Source organism: Nerophis ophidion, linkage group LG14 (assembly GCF_033978795.1).
Source record: "Nerophis ophidion isolate RoL-2023_Sa linkage group LG14, RoL_Noph_v1.0, whole genome shotgun sequence".
Taxonomy (NCBI): Eukaryota; Metazoa; Chordata; class Actinopteri; order Syngnathiformes; family Syngnathidae; genus Nerophis; species Nerophis ophidion.
Genome location: NC_084624.1, coordinates 3826887 through 3853467, shown reverse-complemented (window position 1 = coordinate 3853467; position 26581 = coordinate 3826887). Strand labels below are relative to the sequence as shown.

The following is a 26581-nucleotide window of genomic DNA, read 5'->3' as shown; positions in this document are numbered from 1 at the left end:
TAGAGCGCACTGGCAGATAGGACACGCTAACAAAAATGTCCATGTATTAGCCACACCGGACTATAAGTTGCAGATATATACTTTGTGAATAGTTATTTACACACAAAACAATTGTAAACAATAAATTATATACCTTAATGCACCGGTGTCAAACTCAAGGCCCGGGGGCCAGATCTGGCCCGCCACCTCATTTCACGTGGCCCACAAAAGCTTAGAACAAATGTGTCTCAATTAAATGCTTCATTTTTATTGTTTTACTATACTAATTTTGACAAAAAAAAATCCATATCTTTTGGTAAAAATGGTAAATGGGTTATACTTGTGTAAACGTCTCTGCAGGTAGTGGGTTCTCCTGATGTCGACAGATCTTCGGGAGCACAGTAGACAGGTTGAGTCAAGTCTTTTATTGACATCAACACACGGGGAAGGCTTGCTTTCCAGCAGTCTGTGCTTCCGCTCTCAGTTTCTATTTGTGAGTCTCTCTGCTCCCACTCCAACGTGTCGTGTCTCGGTCCGGCTGCTGCTAATAAAGGCGACAGGTGATGAGATAACCAGGCCCAGCTGGGTAATCCACTCACCTGTCGCTGGCTTCAAGGCCGGCCGTACACACCCAATTCCTACGGGAGCCACGCCGACCACGTCCTCCTCCACAATTTCTATAGCGCTTTTCTACCTTCAAAGTAATCAAAGCAAAATAAAATAAAAAATAAATATTGATTGATTTAAAGCGCTCTGACACTATTTCCACATTCACCCATTCACACACTGATGGCGGGAGCTACCATGCAAGGCAGCTAACCACGACCCATCAGGAGCAAGGATGAAAACTAAATTCTTGGGAATAACAATTGATCATAAACTGTGTTGGAAACCACATATTGAATATATAAAGGTAAATATATCCAAATCCATTGCTATTCTTTATAAAGTAAGACACATGCTGAATAAGACATGACTGCATATGTTGTATTATTCTTGTATTTTTCCATATTAAACGTATTGTGTTGAAATTTGGGGAAATGCTTATAAGACAAACATAGACCCAATAATGAAAATTCAAAAAAGGGTTATTAGAATAATACACAAAGCGTGCTACTATGAACATACCAATCCATTATTTATGAGTTCAAATGTATTAAAATGTTCAGACATTGTGTTTTTAAAAGCAATGGAAATGATGTTTGGAGTAAAGAACAACAGCCTTCCAGCTTGTATTCTCAGGCTATTTCATATAAGAGGAGAAAGCTATCATTTACGGGGGATGTCGATTTTTGAAATAGGTCAAGCGAGAACAAATATAAAATACAAATGTATTACAGTTTTAGGAGTTAAATCAAGTGGTGGAAGAAGCTCAGTGATGAGCTGAAGACATGCACTTCTTTGGTAAGGATTAAGAAAACATTGAAAGGTGAAATAATTGAAATTATAAAATATAGTAACAATTACTTTCATCCCATTTATCTATTTTTTTTTTTTTACGTTGATGTTCCAGGCAATCTAATCTTCAGTGAAGGTATAGGATAGGCAAATATAAGCTTGGGCTTCAGCCTATTCCTTTTTTGGTCATTATTTTTCTTTTCGTCCGTGTGTAAATGTGCATAATTGTTTACATATAACATGTACTGTAAAACTGATCACACAAAATGGTTGATTGATTTGATTGATTATATGACCGAAATAAACTTATTTCATTTCATTCATTCATTCTTTCAAGTGTTTTGCTAAAGGACTTAACGAACGTAACTAGGTTGGTAGAAGTTGGGGATCGAACCACGAACCCTCCGGTTGCTTGCACGATCACTCTCACAACAGCACCACGCCGTCCTTCTTTAAAACTTTTAAAACTGTAATAATATCTAATCATGTCAAATATGTGTTTTTCTGTTATATTTCCTTCATTTAAGGTAAAACAAAAACATAACATTTAAAATAAATTAATGAAAAGGAGCTGAAATTAATAAAACTTATAGTATACGCCACTATAAAGTTATAACATTTGTTGGGGTTAAAATTTATATTATGATATAGTGTGTTACAAAAATGTCCATACAGATAAAAAAATAAATAGTTAAATATATTCCATTCACCTTTACTTATGATTTCAAAGCCAGTTATCCATCAATTTGTAAATAAAGATATCTAATTATCAAATGCATCGGCAATTGTGAAATAATATAACAAGTGTCAGGCTTGGACTTGGTCTTGGTTTGTTTTCCCGAGGTGCAAAGCGAATAGAGTGGAAACGGCGTGAAGGTAAAGACATCTTTATCTTAACACTAAAACTAAAAACAGGAACCAACAAAAAGCGCGCACAATGGCGGAACAAAAAACTGGGCTATGACACAAAAGACTAGCACAAAGGCTATAAACTACAAACATGAAACAAAAACACTTGCGCAGTGGCATGAATAACAAAAACTTACGTGGACAAAATGGACAGCATTGCAAGGCATGAAGCAGATAATCGAGGGCGTGAATGAGGTGATGTTGCCAGACTGACTAGCTGGTAACTGTGGCTTGAATAATAAACATAAGTGAAAACAGGTGTGAGACAAGACAGGTGAACTGATTGGTAGTCATGGTAACAAAACAGGGAGTGAAAAAAAAAGGAACTTAGAGTCAAAAGCACCTGGTATTGCTAGGCAGTCTCCCACCCAAGTACTAACCAGGCCAGACACTGCTTAGCTTTGAGAACAGATAAGATTGGGGATGCTCAGGGTAATATGGTCGTACAAAACTCATGATCAGACATGACAAAAAATTAAATCAGTTGACATGGTAAGACAATCAAGGAAATGCAAAACAAAACTAAATGTCCAAAAAACTAAACATAGCATGACCAAAACAAAACATGAACCATAGGCGTGACAACAAGTTGATTACACATATGCTGTCCATTGATATATTTTTAAAAGTCAGATGCATCACTCACTTTTAGTTATTACAAGCATGCAAAATGTAAAATTATTTAAAAACCGGCCCTTTGAAGTCAGCCATTACTGCCATCTGGTTCTCAATGGTTTCTAAACAGTGTCTTTAACAAGGCAGTTGAACAGCTGAACAAAACAAAACAAAAACAGAAGTTATCGTCATAGACACAATATTTGCAGAAGCCAGCTCTCTAATCAGCTAAACAGACTCAATAATCCCACGGTGGGGTTCTGGGAAGTTTACTGAGGAATTTGTGAAACTGAAACAATACAAACAGAATGTCTTTGGACATTAATAATACTTAAGTTAATAATATTAGCTAATGCCAACGCCGCTTGCTATCAATCAATGTTTATTTATACAGCCCTAAATCACAAATGTCTCAAAGGACTGTACAAACCATTACGACTAGAACCCACAAAAGGGCAAGGAAAACTCACACTAAAGCAGACATGGCACAGAGATGTATGGATAACCTGTAGATACATTTGCAACTATATTACGTTTCCTTCCACCCACATTTAATGCGAAACAAACACTTACCAATCGATGGATTTAAGTTGCTCCAGTGTCAAAAGATGCAAAAGTCCTGATCGTTTGGTCCGCACATTTTACCGGCTATGCTAACGCAGTTATTCGGCCATGCTATGGCTATGAATAGCGTCAATAGCTATTCGCTCAATAGCTTCAGTTTCTTCTTCAATACTTTCATACTCCAACCATCTGTTTCAATACATGCGTAATCTGTTGAATCGCTTAAGTCGCTGAAATCCGAGTTTGAATCCGAGCTAATGTCACTATATCTTGCTGTGGTATTCCCATTGTTTGTTTACATTGGCAACACTGTGTGACGTCACAGGGAAACGGCCAGTGTCTTCGCAGAGAGCGAAAATAAGGCACTTTAAAGCTTTATTTAGGGATATTCCGAGACCGGTAAAATAAAAATAAAAAATTTAAAAAATACAACAAGCCACTGGGAACTGATTTTTATTGTTTTTAACCCTTTTGAAATTGTGATAATGATCCACTTTAAAGTCCATGCTTTGTCGATCCATCCAATGACATCCAGAAAAGTTGCATGGCGTATTCTCCCGGTTGCCGTGAAGCTGTGTTCTCCATCCATTATCCACGGTAATGTGTTAATAATTTCGCACATAAGTCGCTCCAGAGTATAAGTCGCAACTCATGCCAAACTATTAAAAAAACTGCGACATACAATCCGAAAAATCCGGTTGTTTAAATATTATGTTTGTTACGAAATATGAGAGTGGATCCCAAGGATGCAGAGACGTAATTTTGTATAGTAAAGTTCATCCTTTATTTTGGTGGAAGTGGGACGTAGCCAAAACAAAAGGCGATGGTGGAAATACAAAAACACACCAAGAAGAACAACTATATCAAACAACCAAAAATTAGAACAGAAACCGCCAGATCAGGGGCGCTCACACTTTTTCTGCAGGCGAGCTACTTTTCAATTGACCAAGTCGAGGAGATCTACCTCATTCCTATTTATAATTTATATTTATTTATTTATGAAAGATACATTTTTGTTAACAAGTTAATGGTGTTTAATGATAATACAAGCATGTTTAACACACATAGATTCCTTTCTTTCATGAAGACAAGAATATAAGTTGGTGTATTACCTGATTCTGATGACTTGCATTGATTGGAATTAGACAGTGGTGCTGATAACGTCCGCATTTTCAAATGGAGGAAAAAAAAAGTCCTCCTTTCTGTCCAATACCACATGAAAGTGGTTGGATTTGGCATCTCATTTGTCCAACTTGCATACTGGTTTTTAAACACTTTGTTAGGAGAGTAGCATATGTGTGTGGCCCTTTAATGTATCGCAGTAGGTGAGTGACGTCAGTGAGTGTGCGGGTGGGCAAGCAAGTGAGAAAGCGGTCGCTGAGGGCGGGGGAGAAATACATTGGCATCAAACTCCGTAGCTTGCTAGCTTGTGCACGCTAGCTTTCTGAGACTCTTATTTTGTTAGCACAGGATGATTGAAACAGGTCTTTTATGGTGAAGACAGGAACTGTGCAGTCGGTCTTTAGAGTTTTGACAGTAGGTACGGACTCTCTAGAAATAAAATGTGTTTCTCTGCGTCCGCCCTGTTAGTGATTTTTTTCTTAAATATGAGCTCGCAGCAGCCAGCGTCATCTCACAAGATCCTCGGGTGCCGAGAATGTCAAACAACTGACGAAAGTGAAGTCTTGGTATGATTGATGATTGCTCATTTTTATGTCTATTTTTTAATGCCTGGCTTGAGATCGACCAGTCGATCGCGATCGACGTAATGCCCACCCCTGCGCTAGACAAAGCTGGGAACAATACAGGCTGGGAAAAATACCAAACAGGAGTACAAAGTACAAAATTAAGGACGCTAGACGAAGCTAGGATAATTTACTTCAAAAACGAAGTAAAACAAAGAAACAAAATGCTAACTGAAGGCGCTAGACAAGGCTAGGATATAAATAGGCAAACCTGAGAGGCGCACAAGACGGACTAGAAAGACTGCGAGTGTGAAGGAGGCCAAGACACATGCGAGTGAAACTTGCAGTGGACACAAAGTTCCGGCACTGACAGGCCGTCAGCACCCAGACTAAATAGGCCACCTTAATCAACTTCAGGTGTGCAAGATTACCCAGCGTCAGCTGCACTCCAGACTGTGGGCGAGAGCGAGAGTCAACATGACGTGCAAACCAACACAGAAAAACGAGGAAAATTCAGTTCGCCACAATGTTGACATTATCACACTGTCGATGGCACTCACTATGAATACATAGAAAAATGTACTCTTCGTACAAATGATCGGTATCGGCCGATCTCACTCACGAATTAAGCCAAAATCCCTCATCGTAGCATCCCTAAAACATAAACCTGTCTGTGCCATAATGTTACCACACTTGGCATCCGCACGGTGGATATTTGTGTGGATACTTTGCATCAAGCTGAACGAAACATCTCTGAGTAGTCGTCGTGGTTGCATTGTGTCTGACGACATGATCGGCTGAGTTTCTGAAGCTGAGACAAAAGTGAATAATCTCCCCCTCGCTCACTCTCTGGTTACCATGGCCGTTGGCATGGCAACCGCTGTTGCGGGGATCGCTAAGCTTTGTTAAGACGCGCACTGATCATTAAGGTCTCCATGAGTGCTCGATATGAAGGATGGATGGACGATACCTGGGGGAGTTTTTTGTTGTTGTTTTTTCATTTATCAGGTGGTCGAGTGGTTAGCTTGTTGGCCTCACGGTCCTCACACATTTTAAAAAACATGCATGTTGGCTTCATTGTAAGCTTGAAATTGGTCTGCTGGCCTGAAGTCGACTTACTGGTGACCCTAAAAATGGGACAAGCGGTATAGAGACGGATGGACAAAATATGTGTTTGTAAGCTCCAAACTCATCCACTTTAAAAATAAAAAAGAGGCTGTCAGAGTTTGTTGGAGACGAACCCCAAGATGCAGAGAAGGAGGCAGGCATTGCGTAAGAAAATTAATTCAACACTAAAACAAGAACAAACCAAAAGGGTACAAATAAAAGGCGCGCACAAGGCGGATAACAAACTTGGCAAAGAACAAAAACACTTACTGTGACACGACGGAACTACGGCATGAGCAGAGTAAACAGAAGTAGACAAAGCTACAAGCGACAAGACAGGTAGTGGTGACATCGACACGACAATAATCCAGCACCGACTGGAGGAAAAAGCAGGTAAAAATAAGAGTGGGCTGATTAACACCAGGTGCGGCCAGGTGCCAATCAACTGCAGCTTGTTTAATTTGCATTGCCTCACATTCCTTCATTTTCATTTTGTTCATATATATTTAGATTTTATTTTGTGTTGAAAATAAAAATAAATCCTAAAAGATATGTTTTTGAGAAATATTTTCTTGCGGCCCAGCTTCACCCAGACTTTGCATTCAGTGGCCCCCAGGTAAATTGAGTTTGAGACCCCTGATCTAAAATAAGAACACAGTTATTGAACACATTAGATGTAAGTGAAATGTAGTTGTCAATGTAGTCTTTGTATATTGTATTTATATTTCTAGAAAAAAATACGAATCTTTACGTAACTTGTAAAATATAAAACCATTTTCTTAATATCTAGTTGTAAACCAACTTGAACTACTTTTATGCGCACACACAGGCTCCCAAAGTCAAATCAATCAATCAATCAATCAATGTTTATTTATATAGCCCCAAATCACAAATGTCTCAAAGGACTGCACAAACCATTACGACTACAACATCCTCGGAAAAACCCACAAAAGGGCAGGGAAAACTCACACCCAGTGGGCAGGGAGAATTCACATCCAGTGGGACGCCAGTGACAATGCTGACTATGAAAAACCTTGGAGAGGACCTCAGATGTGGGCAACCCCCCCAGGGGACCGAAAGCAATGGATGTGGAGCGGGTCTAACATGATACTGTGAAAGTTCAATCCATAGTGGCTCCAACACAGCCGCGAGAGTTCAGTTCAAAGCGGAACCAAGACAGCAGCGAGAGTCCCGTCCACAGGAAACCATCTCAAGCGGAGGCGGATCAGCAGCGTAGAGATGTCCCCAACCCATACACAGGCGAGCGGTCCATCCTGGGTCCCGACGAGCGGTCCATCCTGGGTCTCGACTCTGGACAGCCAGTACTTCATCCATGGTCATCGGACCGGACCCCCTCCACAAGGGAGGAGGGGACATAGGAGAAAAAATAAAAGAAGCGGCAGATCAACTGGTCTAAAAAGGAGGTCTATTTAAAGGCTAGAGTATACAGATGAGTTTTAAGGTGAGACTTAAATGCTTCTACTGAGGTAGCATCTCGAACTGTTACCGGGAGGGCATTCCAGAGTACTGGAGCCCGAAAGGAAAACGCTCTATAGCCCGCAGACTTTTTTTGGGCTCTAGGAATCACTAATAAGCCGTAGTCTTTTGAACGCAGATTTCTTGCCGGGACATATGGTACAATACAATCGGCAAGATAGGATGGAGCTAGACCGTGTAGTATTTTATACGTAAGTAGTAAAACCTTAAAGTCACATCTTAAGTGCACAGGAAGCCAGTGCAGGTGAGCCAGTATAGGTATATATGTATGTATATATGTATATAAAGGTATATACAGTATAGGTATATATGTATGTATATATGTATATAAAGGTATATACATTATAGGTATATATGTATGTATATATGTATGTCAATCAATCAATGTCAATCAATGTTTATTTATATAGCCCCAAATCACAAATGTCTCAAAGGACTGCACAAATCATTACGACTACAACATCCTCGGAAGAATATATAAGTATATACAGTATAGGTATATATGTATGTATATATGTATATAAAGGTATATACAGTACAGGCGTAATGTGATCAAACTTTCTTGTTCTTGTCAAAAGTCTAGCAGCCGCATTTTGTACCAACTGTAATCTTTTAATGCTAGACATGGATAATGATCTCAGCGTCTTTAGTGGACAAAATGGAGCGAATTTTAGCGATATTACGGAGATGAAAGAAGGCCGTTTTAGTAACGCTTTTAATGTGTGACTCAAAGGAGAGAGTTGGGTCGAAAATAATACCCAGATTTTTTACCGAGTCCCCTTGTTTTATTATTTGGTAGTCAAATGTTAAAGTTGTATTATTAAATAGAGGTCGGTGTCTAGCAGGACCGATAATCAGCATTTCCGTTTTTTTGGCGTTGAGTTGCAAAAAGTTAGCGGACATCCATTTTTTAATTTCATTAAGACACGCCTCCAGCTGACTACAATCCGGCGTGTTGGTCAGCTTTAGGGGCATGTAGAGTTGGGTGTCATCAGCATAACAGTGAAAGCTAACACCGTATTTGCGTATGATGTCACCTAGCGGCAGCATGTAGATGCTGAAGAGTGCAGGGCCAAGGACCGAACCCTGGGGAACTCCACACGTTACCTTAACGTAGTCCGAGGTCACATTGTTATGGGAGACACACTGCACCCGGTCAGTAAGATAAGAGTTAAACCAAGACAGGGCTAAGTCTGACATACCAATTCGTGTTTTGATACGCTACTTCTGATTACCAAGACTAATACTGTTCAGTAAACACAATTAATTATTTAAAGCCCTGCTTTCACACCTCCAGTAGACTTTTGCTATTTCAAATGGTTTAAAAAGTACAAGTATATAACACGGGGACTTTTAACAGATCATTATTTCCCGTCCTTCCCTAGAGTCTCTGCATGAACACATCAAATCGACTTCGGTGCGGTGGAAAAAGCCTGGAATAGCAGATGGTGACGATGTGGAGGAGGAGGTGCATCACCCAAGTGGGAATAACAACTATGATGCGACCATGTCGGGAAAGACACCTTAAGCAGGAAATGTCAAGATGTGCGAGCCAGATGGAGCCGCAGCATCTTGTCATTTCATAACTCTCAATCACGTCACGTTCATTATATGTATAATATTTATCATAACAATAACTTATTGCAGCCTTTAGAGCAGGCCTGGGCAATTTTGTTTGACTCGGGGGCCAAATTTAGCAAAAAAAAAGGTGTCTGAGGGCCTGTATATCAATTTTTAGGAACACTAATACAAAACCTCACAACTTTGGACTATCTGATCACATCTCAGCTTTTCTATATATCCAGCGTACAGACCGCGCCTCAAGCAAGTCCCCCCCGGTGAATGTAAGTCACAGCGCATCAGACGAGGCACCAAGCAGTGTGGGCGGGGTGCGTTTCCACTAAGTGTTTCCAGAGCCTGAAATGATGTCAGGGACAGACGTGGAAGGAGATTTTTACAACAAAGTTCTACAAGAAAAGTGCTATTACTGTTAGGATTTGATCAAGGAGTTGACCCCAGGATGCAGAGACGGGAGGCAAGGTTGAATTACAAAAATTGACTCAATCAATCAATGTTTATTTATATAGCCCCAAATCACAAATGTCTCAAAGGGCTGCATAAATCATTACGACTACAACATCCTCAGAAGAACCCACAAAAGGGCAAGGAAAACTCACACCCAGTGGGCAGGGAGAATTCACATCCAGTGGGACGCCAGTGACAATGCTGACTGCGAGAAACCTTGGAGAGGACCTCAGATGTGGGCCACCCGCCCCCCTCTAGGGAACCAAAAGCAATGGATGTCGAGCGGGTCTAACATGATACTGTGAAAGTTCAATCCATAGTGGCTCCAACACAGCCGCGAGAGTTCAGTTCAAAGCGGATCCAAGACAGCAGCAAGAGTCCCGTCCACAGGAAACCATCTCAAGCGGAGGCGGATCAGCAGCGTAGAGATGTCCCCAACCGATACACAGGCGAGCGGTCCATCCTGGGTCTCGACTCTGGACAGCCAGTACTTCATCCATGGTCATCGGACCGGACCCCCTCCACAAGGGAGGGGGGGGGGGGGGACATAGGAGAAAAAAGAAAAGAAGCGGCAGATCAACTGGTCTAAAAAGGAGGTCTATTTAAAGGCTAGAGTATACAGATGAGTTTTAAGGTGAGACTTAAATGCTTCTACTGAGGTAGCATCTCGAACTGTTACCGGGAGGGCATTCCAGAGTACTGGAGCCCGAACGGAAAACGCTCTATAGCCTGCAGACTTTTTTGGGGCTCTAGGAATCACTAATAAGCCGGACTCTTTTGAACGCAGATTTATTAAACAGTTTAATGAGTTCAAAAAGTTTAACCAAAGGCGATGGGGCAGAAATGCACACCATGAAAAAACTAACAAAAGCAGGTCCCTCAGTGGTCGGCAGGGGGGACGGCCAGGACGCACTGAGCAAAAGCAAAGGGTCCAACGAAAAAAATCCTCTTTACCTCAGGGGGGCTAAGGAGCAAACACAAGAGGTGAGGAATTATAAGAAGAAGGAGAGACAACGTACCAGGCAAGATGAAGCGAATCAGGCATGTGCACCAGACGACAACCAGCTGGTGGTGACGAGCTTAAATACTAGCAGGTAGCGAATTGTTGCAGGTGTGCCTCGCTGGGGACTAATTGACTGAAGAAAAAACTGACACAAAAAAATAAAAAGAAGGCAGGGAAATGACAAAAAGGGGCTCCACGGTGGCAGAGGGGTTAGTGCGTCTGCCTCACAATACGAAGGTCCTGCAGTCCTGGGTTCAAATCCAGGCTCGGGATCTTTCTGTGTGGAGTTTGCATGTTCTCCCCGTGAATGCGTGGGTTCCCTCCGGGTACTCCGGCTTCCTCCCACCTCCAAAGACATGCACCTGGGGATAGGCCCCTCCCACCTCCAAAGACATGCACCTGGGGATAGGCCCCTCCCACCTCCAAAGACATACACCTGGGGATAGGTTGATTGGCAACACTAAATGGTCCCTAGTGTGTGAATGTTGTCTGTCTATCTGTGTTGGCCCTGTGATGAGGTGGCGACTTGTCCAGGGTGTACCCAGCCTTCCGCGCGATTGTAGCTGAGATAGGCGCCAGCGCCCCCCGCGACCCCGAAAGGGAATAAGCGGTAGAAAATGGATGGATGGATGGAAATGACAAAAACCCAACAATTATATCAGATTTGAGGTGTTTGTTTTTTTTGTTTTGTTTTTTACTCTTTGAGTGTTGGCCCTGCGATGAGGTGGCGACTTGTCCAGGGTGTACCCCGCCTTCCGCCCGATTGTAGCTGAGATAGGCGCCAGCGCCCCCCGCGACCCCGAAAGGGAATAAGCGGTAGAAAATGGATGGATGGATGGATGGAGTTCATATTTCTCCGTATTTGTTGCATTTTTGTCACAAATTGATGAAGCATTTATACATCACGAAAACCTTCAAAAATAAAAATGCATTATTTTCAAACAAAATGTCTATGCTTTGAAAAATAATTTAGTACCGATTCGGGAACCGTTTCAGAAGTGTTGGTTTTATTTGTTCGTGGTGTCGGTGAAAATTGAAGCCGTCTCCGTCCCGAGTTAAGAAGGCTAAATAATTGCACCGAGAAAAGTTCCAGTCAAATACATTCCGACTTTTTCCACGCTTGCCTGCCGTCTATTCGAGTCCTTTCTCATCCCCCCTGCTGAGATAATGATGTTGACTTCATCTGAGGTCTGACCCACCTGACAGCAAACAAAGCATGGCGTCCACTGGAGGACAAGATGCGCTCTGACAACTGCAGTCATCAAAAACATTGTGCCTTGCTGTTTTTCTTGCATTGTGCAGCTTTTTTTTTTTCATCCACAAGATGCTGAGAAACGCAAGCAGCTGCCTGCCTGGAAGCTAACACACTTTTCTAACAAGGGGGGAGGAAACACGCCAAAGGGAAGCGAAATTCTCGACCTATTTCCACTGAGGAGGGAGCGCTTCATGTCAACACTTTAGTCTCGCTGGAGATGACACAAAGTTGCTGATGAAACTTTTGGGTTTTGTGACTTTTTTTTTTACTTTCAATACCAACTTCCCAAAACCAGGGAAGTTGTCATGTTGTGTAATTTGTAAACAAAACCAGAATACAATGATTTGCAAATCCTTTTCAACTTATATTCATTTAAATAAACTGCAAAGAGTAGATATTTAATGTTCCAACTGAGAAACTTTATTTTTTTTTCTCTGCAAATAATCATAAACTTAGAATTAATGGTAACAACACTGTCATGATCCACTACTGCAGGGGTAGGGAACCTATGGCTCTAGAGCCAGATGTGGCTCTCTTGATGACTGCATCTGGCTCTCGGATAAATCTTAGCTGACATTGCTTAACACCATAATTATGAATAATTCCGCTGGTAATCACAGTGCTAAAAATAACATGCAAAATATAAAACATTCTCATGCATTTAAATCCTTCCATCCGTTTTCTACCGCACCTGTTCAAGAAGTCGCATTAATGGTAAGAAGTATTTTATGTCACGATGGGGGGGTCGCAGCTTGCTGCAGGGTCGTTCCCCCAGGAAGGCAGACGGACTACTCGGGACATGGCATTTAGGTAAAAACATGACTTAATTTCAACTAAAAAAGATCGCTCACAGTGGAGGCACAACTTGGGCTAAAGAAGAAAGCTAACGCATAAACAGACTATGAACATAAATCAAACAAAACTTACTTGGCATGGCATGAAGCAGGAAACTATGGCAAGGCATGAAACAAGTCAGCACAGAGCAAGAAAAGATCACATTGACGCCAGGGCGACTGACTGGCAAAGACGAGCTTAAATACTGCCTCTGATTAGTGCTCGGGAAGCAGGTGAGCGGGCGTTTTGTCCACCAGAGACAGGTGGACAAAATGAGCAACCAAGGAAACCAGACAAGGGAGTGGAAAAAAACAGGAACTTAAAGAGTCCAAAGGACAAACAGCACATGGCCAAACAAAAACATGATCAACAGACATGACATTTTATTTATTATTGGTTAGCTTCAGAATAACAGTGTTATTAAAAAGAATAAAAGACTTATTATGCTCAAGAAATGTTGGTCTTACTTAAAAATGCACGCATTTAGTTGTATTCAGTGTTAAAAAATATGATATGGCTCTCACGGAAATACATTTTGAAATATTTGGCTTTCATGGCTCTCTCAGCCAAAAAGGTTCCCGACCCCTGCCCTATGTGCTTCAGCATCCACTGACATCTCTCTGTCAGTTTACCTGGCCTACCACTTGGTGGCTGAGTTGCTGTTGTTCCCAAACTCTTCACTTTTCTTATAACAAAGTTGACTTTGGAATATTTAGGAGTGAGGAAATTTCTTGACTGGATTTGTTGCACAGGAGGCATCCTATGACAGTTCCACGCTGGAAATCACACCATTCTTTCACATTCTTACAGTGCTTGATTTTATACAAAGGCCAAGTGCTTAGGACACCTGATTCTCATCATTTTGGATGGGTGGCAAAATACTTTGGTCAATTTAGTGGTTTATACAAAAAGTTATTTATGATAGTATATTCCTTACGTCAAAGTCATACCTAAATTGATGAAACTTTTTTATTATTTAAGGAATGACGGTGCATTTGCTGCTTTTCTATTATGTAAAGGAAAAAAAATGATGGAATTTGATTCGCCTAATGAGTGAAGGCTTGCGGACGACGACGCAATCTTCACACCTTTGCATCCTGTCGCTCTCATTTAAAAAAAAAGTACCTGAGTACTCTCGGCTGCCGAGCTCCATGAATTTTAACGATCGTGTTTTTTCTGTTCCGCAGGTCCGAGCGAGATGGATCTCAGTCTGCTGCCTGAAACCAGCAACATGGCTGACGTGGTCTGCAAGAATGATGAGGTGAGCGCTTTTTCACTCCGTTGTCGTGACGACTTGAAAATTCTTACATGTCATGTTTTTGTGAAAACTGGTAAATTTCTCTAGGAGTGGGAAAAATCACAAGACTACTTCATCTCTACAGAAGTTTTTCATGAGGGGTTCCCTCAATCATCAGGAGATTTTAATGGAAGCATTCACATACAATGGTTTATATAGGGCACAGAGTGGGTGGGTACAGGCAGGTGTAGGGCGTGGTGATTGGCTCATGTGTTACCTAGGAGGTGTTTCCGTCTGTGGCGGCATGTTGAAATGATTTCACTGCGCTTGTTGAGGGATGATAGATCTGGATGATATATAATTAAAGCTACAAGCAGCGTTGTTCGGGTCCGCCTTTGGCCGCTGCCAAGCCCTGGTCTAAGTCAGACCTACATAGAGGTCTTTGTTTCATGTCTGTATGACATTCCTAACAGAAGTTACAAGCCGTTTTGTCTGGGTTTTTTCCTAGGGGGCGCTGGAGCACAATTTTGACTTTTGGGGTTTGGTTTTTTATTAGATGGCAATGTTCGCCAGTCCTGATGTGTGTGTAAAATTTGGTGAGTTTTGAAGCATGTTAAGGGGGTCAAATTACAGATCAGCGTTTCTGGATGTTGTTGATAAATGGCTTTCGCTTTGCATAGTAGAGCTTTAACTTGCACTTTGAAGCATTTTAAGGGGGTCAAATTACAGCTCAAAGAGGCAAAAATGACATTTTTTAGGAAACTTTGGGCAGGGGTTCTTTGAAGGCGCGTAAAATCAAAACCGGAGCAGTAATCAAAACTTTGTTCTATACTTTTAATCAGAAGGGTTCAATCTCTCTCCTGTGCGAGTTTGAAGCCGAAACGACAAACGCACTCGGAGGAGTTTACGTTTGAAAAAGGTGACGGGTTTTTACAAAACTTATTTTGAAGGGGTAATTTTTAACTTCTTGTTGATTTTTGCCGAGGGATGTCAATTATCAAAATGTAGGTCTAAATGAGACCTACATAGAAGTTTTTGTTTCATGTCTTTCCGGCATTCCTACTGGAAGTTACAAGCAATTTTGTTTGTATTTTCTTCCTAGGAGCAGTTTTTGCTGTGTTTTATTAAAAAATTGCACTAGAGCGCACTTTTTAGTTTTCGGGTTTAGTTTTTTCATTAGATCACAATTTCTGCCAGTACTGATGTGTGTGCCAAGTTTGGTGAGTTTTGAAGAATTTTAAGGGGGTCAAATTACAGCTCAAAGAGGCAAAAATAGCACTTTTTGCGAAAATTTTGCTTTGAATGGGTTTTTGCAAAATTTTTGTTGATTTTTGCCCTAGAAGGTACGATTATGAAATCTAGGTCTAAGTCAGCCCTATATAGAGGTTTTTGTTTCATGTCTCTATGACATTCCTAACGGAAGTTACAAGCAGTCTGTTTTTTTTCCCCTAGGGGGCGCTAGCGCGCAATTTTGATTTTTCTGGTTTGGCTGCCTAATAAGTTGGGAAGGTATGCCAGACCGATGTGTGTGTCAAATTTGGTGAGTTTTGAAGCATGTTAAGGGGATCAAATTACAGCGCATGGGTGCGGAATAAAGAAAGAAAGAAAGAAAGAATAATAAAACGCACCAGTTTCAATAGGGTCCTTGGATCATTGCAAAGGACTCCACAGGAGTCCTTTGCAATGGGCCTGCGGACCCTAATAAACAGTTTCTCTTTTATCATAGGTTGCATCTTTTATTACCACTGTTGTAAGGTGTGCTGGATGCAAGAATTTGCCATGTTATTGAATATTCAACATTATTGTCTTTGAGGTTCCAAATGTGCTTGCTGAGTTCTGTAGAATTCCGCAGTCTGGTTTCTAAAGGAGCCATTGTGATTATTCCATCTGGTTTAAACGCTCCTTCGGTTAATCCTACGTACGTGTCGGATGTGTTAATGTCCTTGCGTGTTACCTTTGCTTGGTAAACGACTGATGTTTGTAAGCACCCCCCGTTGAGAGGGCAATCAGGTTTCTTGTGACAGTTACATTCCTTATTCCTTAACTGTCGCAAGAAACCTGATTGCCCTTTCAACGGAGGGTGCTTACAAACATCAGTCGTTTACCAAGCAAAGGTAACACGCAAGGACATTAACACATCCGACACGTACGTACGATTAACCAAAGGAGCGTTCAAAACAAGATGGAATAATCACAAGGCCTCCTTTAGAAACCAGACTTTGCGTAATTCTACAGAACTCAGCAAGCACAATTGGAACCTCAAAGACAATAATGTTGAATATTCAATAACATGGCAAATTCTTGCATCCAGCACACCTTACAACAGTGGTAATAAAAGATGCAACCTATGCTTAAAAGAGAAACTGTTTATTATATATCATCCATATCTATCATCCCTCAACAAGCGCAGTGAAATCATTTCAACATGCCGCCACAGACGGAAACACCTCCTAGGTAACACATGAGCCAATCACCACGCCCCTACGCCTGCCTGTACCCACCCACTCTGTGCCCTATATAAACCATTGTATGTGAATGCTTCCATTAAAATCTCCTGATGATTGAGGGAACCCCTCATGAAACAGTTCTGTGGAGATGAAGTAGTCTTGTGATTTTTACAACACATACATATTGTGCTCTACCACGGTATCAAGCACTATTCTCTGGATAATCCAATCAAGACATATATGTATATATATATATATGTATAAATATATAAACTATGTATATATGTGTATGTTTGTACTTATTTATTTGTATGTGTGTGAAGGATGGAGAGGAAGAAGAGCTGATGTTCACCGAAGGAAAGGAAGAAAGTGAGTAAATGATGAAAGCGTATGGAACAACAATTTGACGTCGGCATCGACACCCCCACCAGCGTCTTCGCTCACTAAATGTCACATGTGTCATCAAGCGCTAGATGTCTGTTCTGTGTCTGTACGTGTGTGTGTGTGTGTGTGTGTGTGTGTGTGTGTGTGTGTTGTCATCATGACTGTGCATCAACAACACTGATTGTATAATTGGCGGGGGCAGGGGGGGGGTGATGCATATCTTTTCAGCGAGCTATCACGGTGCATTCAGGAGGAATGGTATGTATGTTTGTATGTATGTTTGTATGTATGTTTGTATGTATGTATGTGTGTATGTATGTGTGTATGTTTGTATGTATGTTTGAATGTATGTTTGTATGTATGTTTGTATGTATGTATGTTTGTATGTATGTTTGTATGTATGTATGTTTGTATGTATGTTTGTATGTATGTTTGTATGTATGTTTGTATGTATGTTTGTATGTATGTTTGTATGTATGTATGTTTGTATGTATGTTTGTTTGTATGTTTGTATGTATGTTTGAATGTATGTTTGAATGTATGTTTGTATGTATGTTTGTATGTATGTTTGTATGTATGTTTGAATGTATGTTTGTTTGTATGTATGTTTGTATGTATGTTTGTATGTATGTTTGTATGTATGTATGTTTGTATGTATGTTTGTATGTATGTTTGTATGTATGTATGTTTGAATGTATGTTTGTATGTATGTTTGTTGTCACCAATGAAGGCTTTGACTGTTGTGTTTACATGGAATCACTACTACTGCTTTGTATCGGCTGACATCCAACACATTATTACATACATGATTATGGCTATCAGTACACATATTATGGGTACTTTAACTGCAGTACTGCAAACTACAATTATCTACTATCATTTGCCAGCACACTCCATTAGTCGCTCGGTGTGTCTGCTCTACAAAAGCAAACATCCCGACTTAGACCGATGCAGGGACCGCCCTGCTGTCGAGGCCGCACCCATCTGCCTGCAGACCTCACGATCCACTCCTCCTTCGCTCGGTAACAAGACCCCAGGGCGCTTGAACTCCTCCACTTGAGGCGGCATCCGCAACCCGGAGATGGGACTCCACCCTTCCCCGGGCTAGGACCGCAGACTCGGACATAGATGTGCTGATTCTTATACCAGTCGCCTCACACTCAGCTGCGAACCAGTCCCATTAGAATTGAAGTGTTATGATTTGTTCCTCGGATCATGTCATTTTCTGTTCAGTTTTGGACTCCCTCAGTTCCTGTCTTGAGCAGACCCTGGGTTTGTGTTTTGGTTGGCGTGGGAACAGACTGGTTTCATCAGCACGCTCACCTGCTGTCGGGCACTAATCAGAAAACTACTTATTCCCGTTGTTTGCCACACCCGGGCTGGTTTCCTTATTTGCTTCCATGCAACACGTTACGCGGGTACCTTTTTGATTTCTCTGCTGGTTTTCCTTTTGTTAAGCTTTAGCTTTTGCTCCCCGTGCACTCGGGACATGTTGTTTTTGTTTGTATTCGGTCTGATTTTGTAGACAATAAATCATTGCGTCCGGGGTTCCTGCTGCATGCTTGGGAGAACAATCCACACATCAGCCTGCGACCACAGCGTCACATAAAGATCCATCCATCTTCTTCCGCTTATCCGAGGTCGGGAAGCGGGGGCAGCAGCCTAAGAAGGGAAGCCTAGACTTCACTCTCCCCAGCCACTTCGTCCAGCTCTTCCCGGGGGATCCCGAGGCGTTTCCAGGCCAGCCGGGAGACATAGTCTTCCCAACGTGTCCTGGGTCTTCCCCGTGGCCTCCTACCGGTTGGACGTGCCCTAAACACCTCCCCAGGGAGGCGTTCGGGTGGCATCCTGACCAGATGCCCGAACCACCTCATCTGGCTCCTCTCCATGTGGAGGAGCAGCGGCTTTACTTTGAGTTCCTCCCAGATGACAGAGCTTCTCACCCTATTTCTAAGGGAGAGACCCACCACCACCCGGCGGAGGAAACTCATTTGGGCCGCTTGTACCCGTGATCTTATCCTTTCGGTCATGACCCAAAGCTCATGACCATAGGTGAGGATGGGAACGTAGATCGACCGGTAAATTGAGAGCTTTGCCTTCCGGCTTAGCTCCTTCTTCACCACAACAGAACGATACAACGTCCGCATTACTGAAGACGCCGCACCGATCCGCCTGTCGATCTCACGATCCACTCTTCCCACATTCGTGAACAAGAGTCCGAGGTACTTGAACTCCTCCACTTGGGGCAGGGTCTCCTCCCCAACCCGGAAATGGCACTCCACCCTTTTCCGGGCGAGAACCATGGACTCGGACTTGGAGGTGCTGATTCTCATTCCGGTCGCTTCACAGTCGGCTGCGAACCGATTCAGTGAGAGCTGAAGATCCCGGTCAGATGAAGCCATCAGGACCACATCATCTGCAAAAAGCAGAGACCTAATCCCGCGGTCACCAAACAGGAACCCCTCAACGTTTTGACTGCGCTTAGAAATTTTGTCCATAAAAGTTATGAACAGAATGGGTGACAAAGGACAGCCTTGGCGGAGTCCAACCCTCACGGGAAACGGGTCCGACTTACTGCCAGCAATGTGGACCAAGCTCTGACTCTAAACGCACAGGGAGCGAACCGCCACAATAAGACAGTCCGGTACCCCATACTCTCTGAGCACTCCCCACAGGACTTCCTGAGGGACACGGTCGAATGCCTTCACCAAGTCCACAAAGCACATGTAGACTGGTTGGGCAAACTCCCATGCACCCTCAAGAACCCTGCCGAGAGTACTGAGCTGGTCCACAGTTCCACGACCAGGACGAAAACCATACTGTTCCTCCTGAATCCGAGGTTCAACTATCCGGCGTAGCCTCCTCTCCAGTACACCTGAATAAACCTTACCGGGAAGGCTGAGGAGTGTGATCCCACGATAGTTGGAACACACCCTCCGGTCCCCCTTCTTAAAGAGAGGGACCACCCCCCCGGTCTGCCAATCCAGAGGTACCATGACATAAAGATCATGGTCAGATAAAGCCACACTATCTGCAAAAATCCACCAAAGGCGGATCCCCTCAACACCCTGCCTGCGCCTAGAAATGATTGTCCATAAAAGCCCTGGCGCGGTCCAAACTTCACTGGAAACGTGTTCCATTTACTGCCGGCAATGTGGCCCAAGTGCAGACACTGATCTCACAAGCCTCCTCTCCAGTACACCTGAATAGACCTTACCGTCAAGGCTGAGGAGTGTGATCCCACGATAGTTCCCCTAGAGGGGGAAACATATGTGTTGCCCACATATGTTTCCAAGGTTCTCATAGTCATTATTGTCACCGACGTCCCACTGGGTGTGAGTTTTCCTTGCCCTTATGTGGGCCTACCGAGGATGTCGTAGTGGTTTGTGCAGCCCTTTGAGACACTAGTGATTTAGGGCTATATAAATGATTATTGATTGATTGATTGATAGTTGGAACACACCCTCCGGTTCCCCTTTTTAAAGAGAAGAACCACAACCCCAGTCGGTCAATCCAGAGGCACCGCCCCCGATGTCCATGCAACTCTGCAGTCTTGTCAACCACAACAGGACCACAGCTTCCAGAGCCTTAAGGAAATCCAAGTGGCTCTCAGCCAACCCCGGAGTCCGACCACCAAGGAATTTCTTAACTATCTCGGCAACCTCAGCCCCAGATAGGAGACTCCACCACAGAGTCCTGACTCTTGATCAATAATACAATACATAATGATCTGATATATAACAATACATCAGTACAGGATACTTATCATATATAATTACATCAACGTATAACTAATGACTGCGATGAGGTGGCGACTTGTCCAGGGTGTACGCCGCCTTCCGCCCGATTGTAGCTGAGATAGGCACCCGCGCCCCCCGCGACCCCAAAGGGAATAAGCGGTAGAAAATGGATGGATGGATGGATATAACTAACAATAAACCCACATTTTTCATCATTCATTAAAGAATAAAAATCTACAAAAATATATTTAAAAATGTAAATTATTATAGTTTATGGTATAAGTTTATTTTGTCAATGTATTATTTTATACAGGTAGAACATATACATTGTAATTATTATTTATGTATTTCACGATACAATAAATATCAATAATTATTAATAATTAATATGTATATGACAATAAATTAAATTGTAATAATTAATAATGTTTAAATATGTAGAATTTATAATAAACAGTGATAATCAATAATAATTCAGATATATAAATTTCATTATATTAATACATATATTATTTCAAATAGTAACAATATAAAATAATGAGAGCATTTAAGCATTTGAGCAAATAACTAATAATAAACCCACATTTTTTCATCATTCATTGAAGAATGAAAATCTACAAAAATATATTAAAAAATTCAAATAATTATAGTTTCTGGTTTGAGTTTATTTTGTTAATTTATTATTTTATACAGGTATAACATATACTTTTGAATTATTATTTATGTATTTCACAATACAATAAATATTAATAATTATTAATAATTAATATATATTATAATAAATTAAATTGTAATAATTAATAATATTTAAATATGTAGAATTCATAATAAATAGTAATAATGAATAATAATTCAGATATATATATTTAATGATATATATGTAAATTAATACATATATTATTTCAAATAGTAACAATATAAAATAATGAGAGCATTTAAGCATTTGAGCAAATAACTAATAATAAACCCACATTTTTTCATCATTCATTAAAGAATAAAAATCTACAAAAATATATTAAAAAATTTAAATAATTATAGTTTCTGGTTTAAGTTTATTTTGTTAATTTATTATTTTATACAGGTATAACATATATATTCAAATTGTTATTTATGTATTTCATAAGACAATAAATAGTAATGATTGTTAATCATTAATATATAAATACATATAATAAATGAAATAGTAATCATTAATATGTATATATATTATAATACATTAAATAGTAATAATTAATCATATTTAAATATCTGGATTTTTATAGTGAATAGTAATACCAAATAATAATTCATGTATATATAATTCATAATATATTACAATACATATATATCATTTTAAATAGTAACCATATAAAATAATGAGAGCATTTACTGTGAATTAAAGCCACAAGAGAGCAATAATATTTTTGTGTGTCAATAATTGTAATGTGACTCTCTTTAAGTAATCAAGTGTCCGGTCAGTAAAAATGTAAATTAAGGGTTTGTCACCTCGTAAAACATTAAAAATGTTTCGTGTGTGTGTGAGTGTCTGCGTGTGCGTGTGTGTGTGTGAGTGTGTGTTGCTGTGCTAAAGTTAAAATTTGCTTTCATTTTCTGTGACAGCCTTCAGCACAGAGCCGCCGAAGAAGCCAAAGGTCATCTTTTTGATGGGTACGTATGCGTATCACACACACACACACACACACACACACACACACACACGCATATGTCAAAGAAGTGGCGGAGCGTATCTCATTAGTCGGGCTGGTTTGAAACAGCAACAGTTACCATCATGACGGCGAGCTTCCATCTTCGACCTCTGAAGAGATTCTGCTGTCGGCTCTTCCCACGTTTTAGTTACTTTTGCCAGCAGGTCGTCATGGCAACACGTCCAATGCAGACGCAAATATCTGTCTCAGGTGATTCACTGGAATGAAAGATAAAACAATCATTAGTGTGTCTGTGTGTGTGTGTGTGTGTGTGTGTGCTCCTTCAGGAGCTCCCGGCTCAGGGAAGACGGTCCAGTGCGAGCGCATGGAGGAGAAGCTGGGCCTGCGCGGCGTCGCCCTGGCTGACCTGCTGTGTAAGGAGATGCAGGCTCCCACAGACAGGGGGCGCCACCTGCGGGACACCCTGCAGAGAGGAGAGTCTCTGCCCGAGGTCAGTACGACTATAAGTGGAAGGGAATCGAAGCCACGTGATGCTTTTTCTGCAACAATCCTAAGAGAGTCCATTAGAGGATTTACAAACCCTGTTTCCATATGAGTTGGGAAATTGTGTTAGATGTAAATATAAACAGAATACAATGATTTGCAAATCCTTTTCAAGCCATATTCAGTTGAATATGCTACAAAGACAACATATTTGATGTTCAAACTCATAAACTTATTTTTTTTTTTGCAAATAATAACTTAGAATTCCATGTCTGCAACAGGTGCCAAAGTAGTTGGGAAAGGGCATGTTCACCACTGTGTTACATCACCTTTTCTTTTAACAACACTCAATAAACGTTTGGGAACTGAGGAAACTAATTGTTGAAGCTTTTCAGGTGGAATTCTTTCCCATTCTTGTTTTATGTAGAGCTTCAGTCCTTCAACAGTCCGGGGTCTCCACTGTCGTATTTTACGCTTCATAATGCACCACACATTTTCCATGGGAGACAGGTCTGGACTGCAGGCGGGCCAGGAAAGTACCCACACTCTTTTTTTTACGAAGCCACGCTGTTGAAACACGTGCTGAAGGTGGCTTTGCATTGTCTTGCTGAAATAAGCAGGGGCGTCCATGAAAAAGACGGCGCTTAGATGGCAGCATATGTTGTTCCAAAACCTGTATGTACCTTTCAGCATTAATGATGCCTTCACAGATGTGTAAGTTACCCATGCATTGGGCACTAATGCACCCCCATACCATCACACATGCTGGCTTTTGAACGATGCGTCGATAACAGTCTGGATTGTTGGCTTCCCCTTTGGTCCGGATGACACAATGTCGAATACTTCCAAAAACAATCGGAAATGTGGACTCGTCAGACCACAGAACACTTTTCGACTTTGCATCAGTCCATCTTAGATGATCTCGGGCCCAGAGAAGCCGGCAGCGTTTCTAGATGTTGTTGATAAATGGCTTTTGCTTTTCATATTAGAGCTTTAACTCGCACTTACTGATGTAGCGACCAACTGTATTTAGTGACAGTGGTTTTCTGAAGTGTTCCTGAGCCCATGTGGTGATATCCTTTAGAGATTGATGTCTGTTTTTGATACAGTGCCGCCTAAGGGATGGAAGGTCACGGTCATTCAATGTTGGTTTCCGGCCATGCTGCTTACGTGGAGTGATTTCTCCAGATTCTCTGAACCTTTTGATGACATTATGGAGCGTAGATGTTGAAATCCCTAAATTTCTTGCAATTGCACTTTGAGAAAGGTTGTTCTTAAACTGTTTGACTATTTGCTCACGCAGTTGTGGACAAAGGGGTGTACCTCGCCCCATCCTTTCTTGTGAAAGACTGAGCATTTTTTGGGAAGCTGTTTTTATTGTCATGTTCGGAGCGCATTGAGATGCGCGGAGGTGTCAACTCAAGATGCATGGGACCAGACAAGCAAGTTAGCAGGTAAGAGCTGGATTTAATATATAAAATGATAAAAGAACACTGATGCAAAGACAAAAGAAAGAGTGTGCAATGCACGGGAAGTTAGGCTAACACTAGCACTGAGGTGAAGTCCAAAAAGGTACGCGTCGAGCGCACAGAAGCTAAGACGGAACTTAGCAGCCAAAAACGGACCAGATCATCGAACGTGAGTGTTTGCAAAAAGCAAGTGAAGAACTCAGACCGAACAAAGGGAGGAGGCAGGTATGAATACAGAAACGGTAATCAAAAACAGGTGTGCGCCGGGCGTCAGTGCAGGTGGAACAAATGAAGTCGCTATGGTGACGAATATAAACAAGGAAGTGCTCAAATACTAGGATCGGCAGAGTCCAAAACGTGATCAAAACATACACAAAAGCAAAAAACAAACGATCCATATAGTGGACCGTAACATTTATACCCAATCATGGCACCCACCTGTTCCCAATTAGCCTGCACACCTGTGGGATGTTCCAAATAAGTGTTTGATGAGCATTCCTCAACTTTATCAGTATTTATTGCCACCTTTCCCAACTTCTTTGTCACGTGTTGCTGGCATCAAATTCTAAAGTTAATGATTATTTGCAACAACAAAAAAAGTTTATCAGTTTGAACATCAAATATGTTGTCTTTGTAGCATATTCAACTGAATATGGCTTGAAAAGGATTTGCAAATCATTGTATTCTGTTTATATTTACATCTAACACAATTTCCCAACTCATATGGAAACAGGGTTTGTATTACTTGTATTGTCTTTTGTGTTCATCTTTTGTATTTTAACTTAAAAACTCATTTGCTTTGTTTTTTTTAAACAGAACTTCACCAGAATTCACATCAAAGTACTTCATTAAAAATCGACTTAAAGTGGCCTCTTTCGGGATTATATTAAATATGCGTTTTTAAATTATTTTTAAATGATATTATTATTACCCAGCAGGCACCAGACATTGATACGACATTGACTTTACATACATGTCCTTAAAAACTGACGTTGAAACATCATTGCAAAACAGTGAAGTGAATTATATTTATATAGCGCTTTTTTCTAATGACTCAAAGCGCTTTACATGGTGAACCCCAATATCTAAGTAACATTTAACCTACTCAGTGGCCCAGTGGTTAGATAGGTTGGTTGTGAGTTCAAACCCTGGGACTCATTACTTCCCTGCTTGGCACTCAGCATCAAGGGTTGGAATTGGGGGTTAAATCACCAAAAATGATTCCCGGCCGTGGCCACCGCTGCTGCTCACTACTCCCCTCACCTCCTTGTTTTTGTATTTGCTTACCACCAGTGCTCTTATTTTGTTCCATTTCCTGTTTGTCCCTGAACACTGTTTGATCACTCACCTGCATACTTGCCAACCTTGAGACCTCCGAATTCGGGAGATAAAGGGTGGGGCTTGAGGTGGGCGGGGTTTGGTGGTAGCAAGGGGTGTATATTGCAGCGTCCCAGAAGAGTTAGTGCTGCCAGGGGTTCTGGGTATTTGTTCTGTTGTGTTTATGTTGTGTTACGGTGCGGATGTTCTCCCGAAATGTGTTTGTCATTCCTGTTTGGCGTGGGTTCACAGTGTGGCGCATATTTGTAACAGTGTTAAAGTTGTTTATACTGCCACCCTCAGTGTGACCTGTATGGCTGTTGACCAAGTATGCATTGCATTCGCTTGTGTGTGTGTGTTAAAGCCGCAAATATGAAGTGGCTATGAAGGTATAGCGAACGTGACAACACATTGTAGAGGACGTTAAATGCAGTGGCTTAAAGGCACGCCCCCAATATTCTCGTCCGGGTTAAAATTGGGAGAAATTCGGGAGAATGGTTGCCCCGGGAGATTTTCGTGAGGAGCACTGAAGTTTAAGTCTCCCAGGAAAATCAAGAGGGTTGGCAAGTATGCTCACCTGCCGTTGATTGGCAGGCAGTCCACACCTGCTGCCAATCAGCGTGTCCTGCTTTATTTCTGTTGATGATAATAAAAAAAAATCATCTTACCTTCTCGTTGTTCGCCGGTTCCTGCATCTTGGTGGTCTCGAAACCTGCAGCCATGCTAGTTCCTCACACAAAGTGACCTTGGAGCACTGAGGAGTGCTCGAGACGAGGCGTGATTAGGACAGGCTGATTGGCAGCAGGTGTGGTCCGCCTGCCAATCAGCGGCAGGTGAGTGATCAAACAGTGCTCAGGGACAAACAGGAAATGGAACAAAATAAGAGCACTGATGGGAAGTAAATACAAAAACAAGGAAACAAACATAAAACAATGACAGATCGTCACAGTATTATTTCAAAGAGAAACACCAGCAAATGATTTGTTA

The 26581-nt window shown here is 41.5% G+C and overlaps 1 protein-coding gene and 1 long non-coding RNA gene across 3 annotated transcripts in view; one reads left to right on the top strand and one right to left on the bottom strand.

Annotated features, from left to right (window-relative positions):
- ak5 (adenylate kinase 5) overlaps positions 1–26581 on the top strand; it is a 102339-nt gene that overhangs the window by 68245 nt on the left and 7513 nt on the right. The window contains exons 8-11 of the mRNA XM_061919657.1: positions 14059–14132; positions 16879–16924; positions 22279–22326; positions 22652–22815. Of these exons, the coding sequence (XP_061775641.1) occupies positions 14059–14132; positions 16879–16924; positions 22279–22326; positions 22652–22815 (332 nt within the window). The remainder of the gene's footprint in view (positions 1–14058; positions 14133–16878; positions 16925–22278; positions 22327–22651; positions 22816–26581) is intronic.
- LOC133567991 (uncharacterized) lies at positions 245–26445 on the bottom strand. 2 transcript variants are annotated; one of them, XR_009809520.1, is made up of 4 exons: positions 26263–26445; positions 22444–22582; positions 579–673; positions 245–523 (listed from the first exon to the last, which is right to left on the bottom strand). It is a non-coding gene; the product is annotated as an uncharacterized LOC133567991 (long non-coding RNA). The 2 variants fall into 2 exon arrangements; XR_009809519.1 differs by having other exon boundaries at positions 245–520.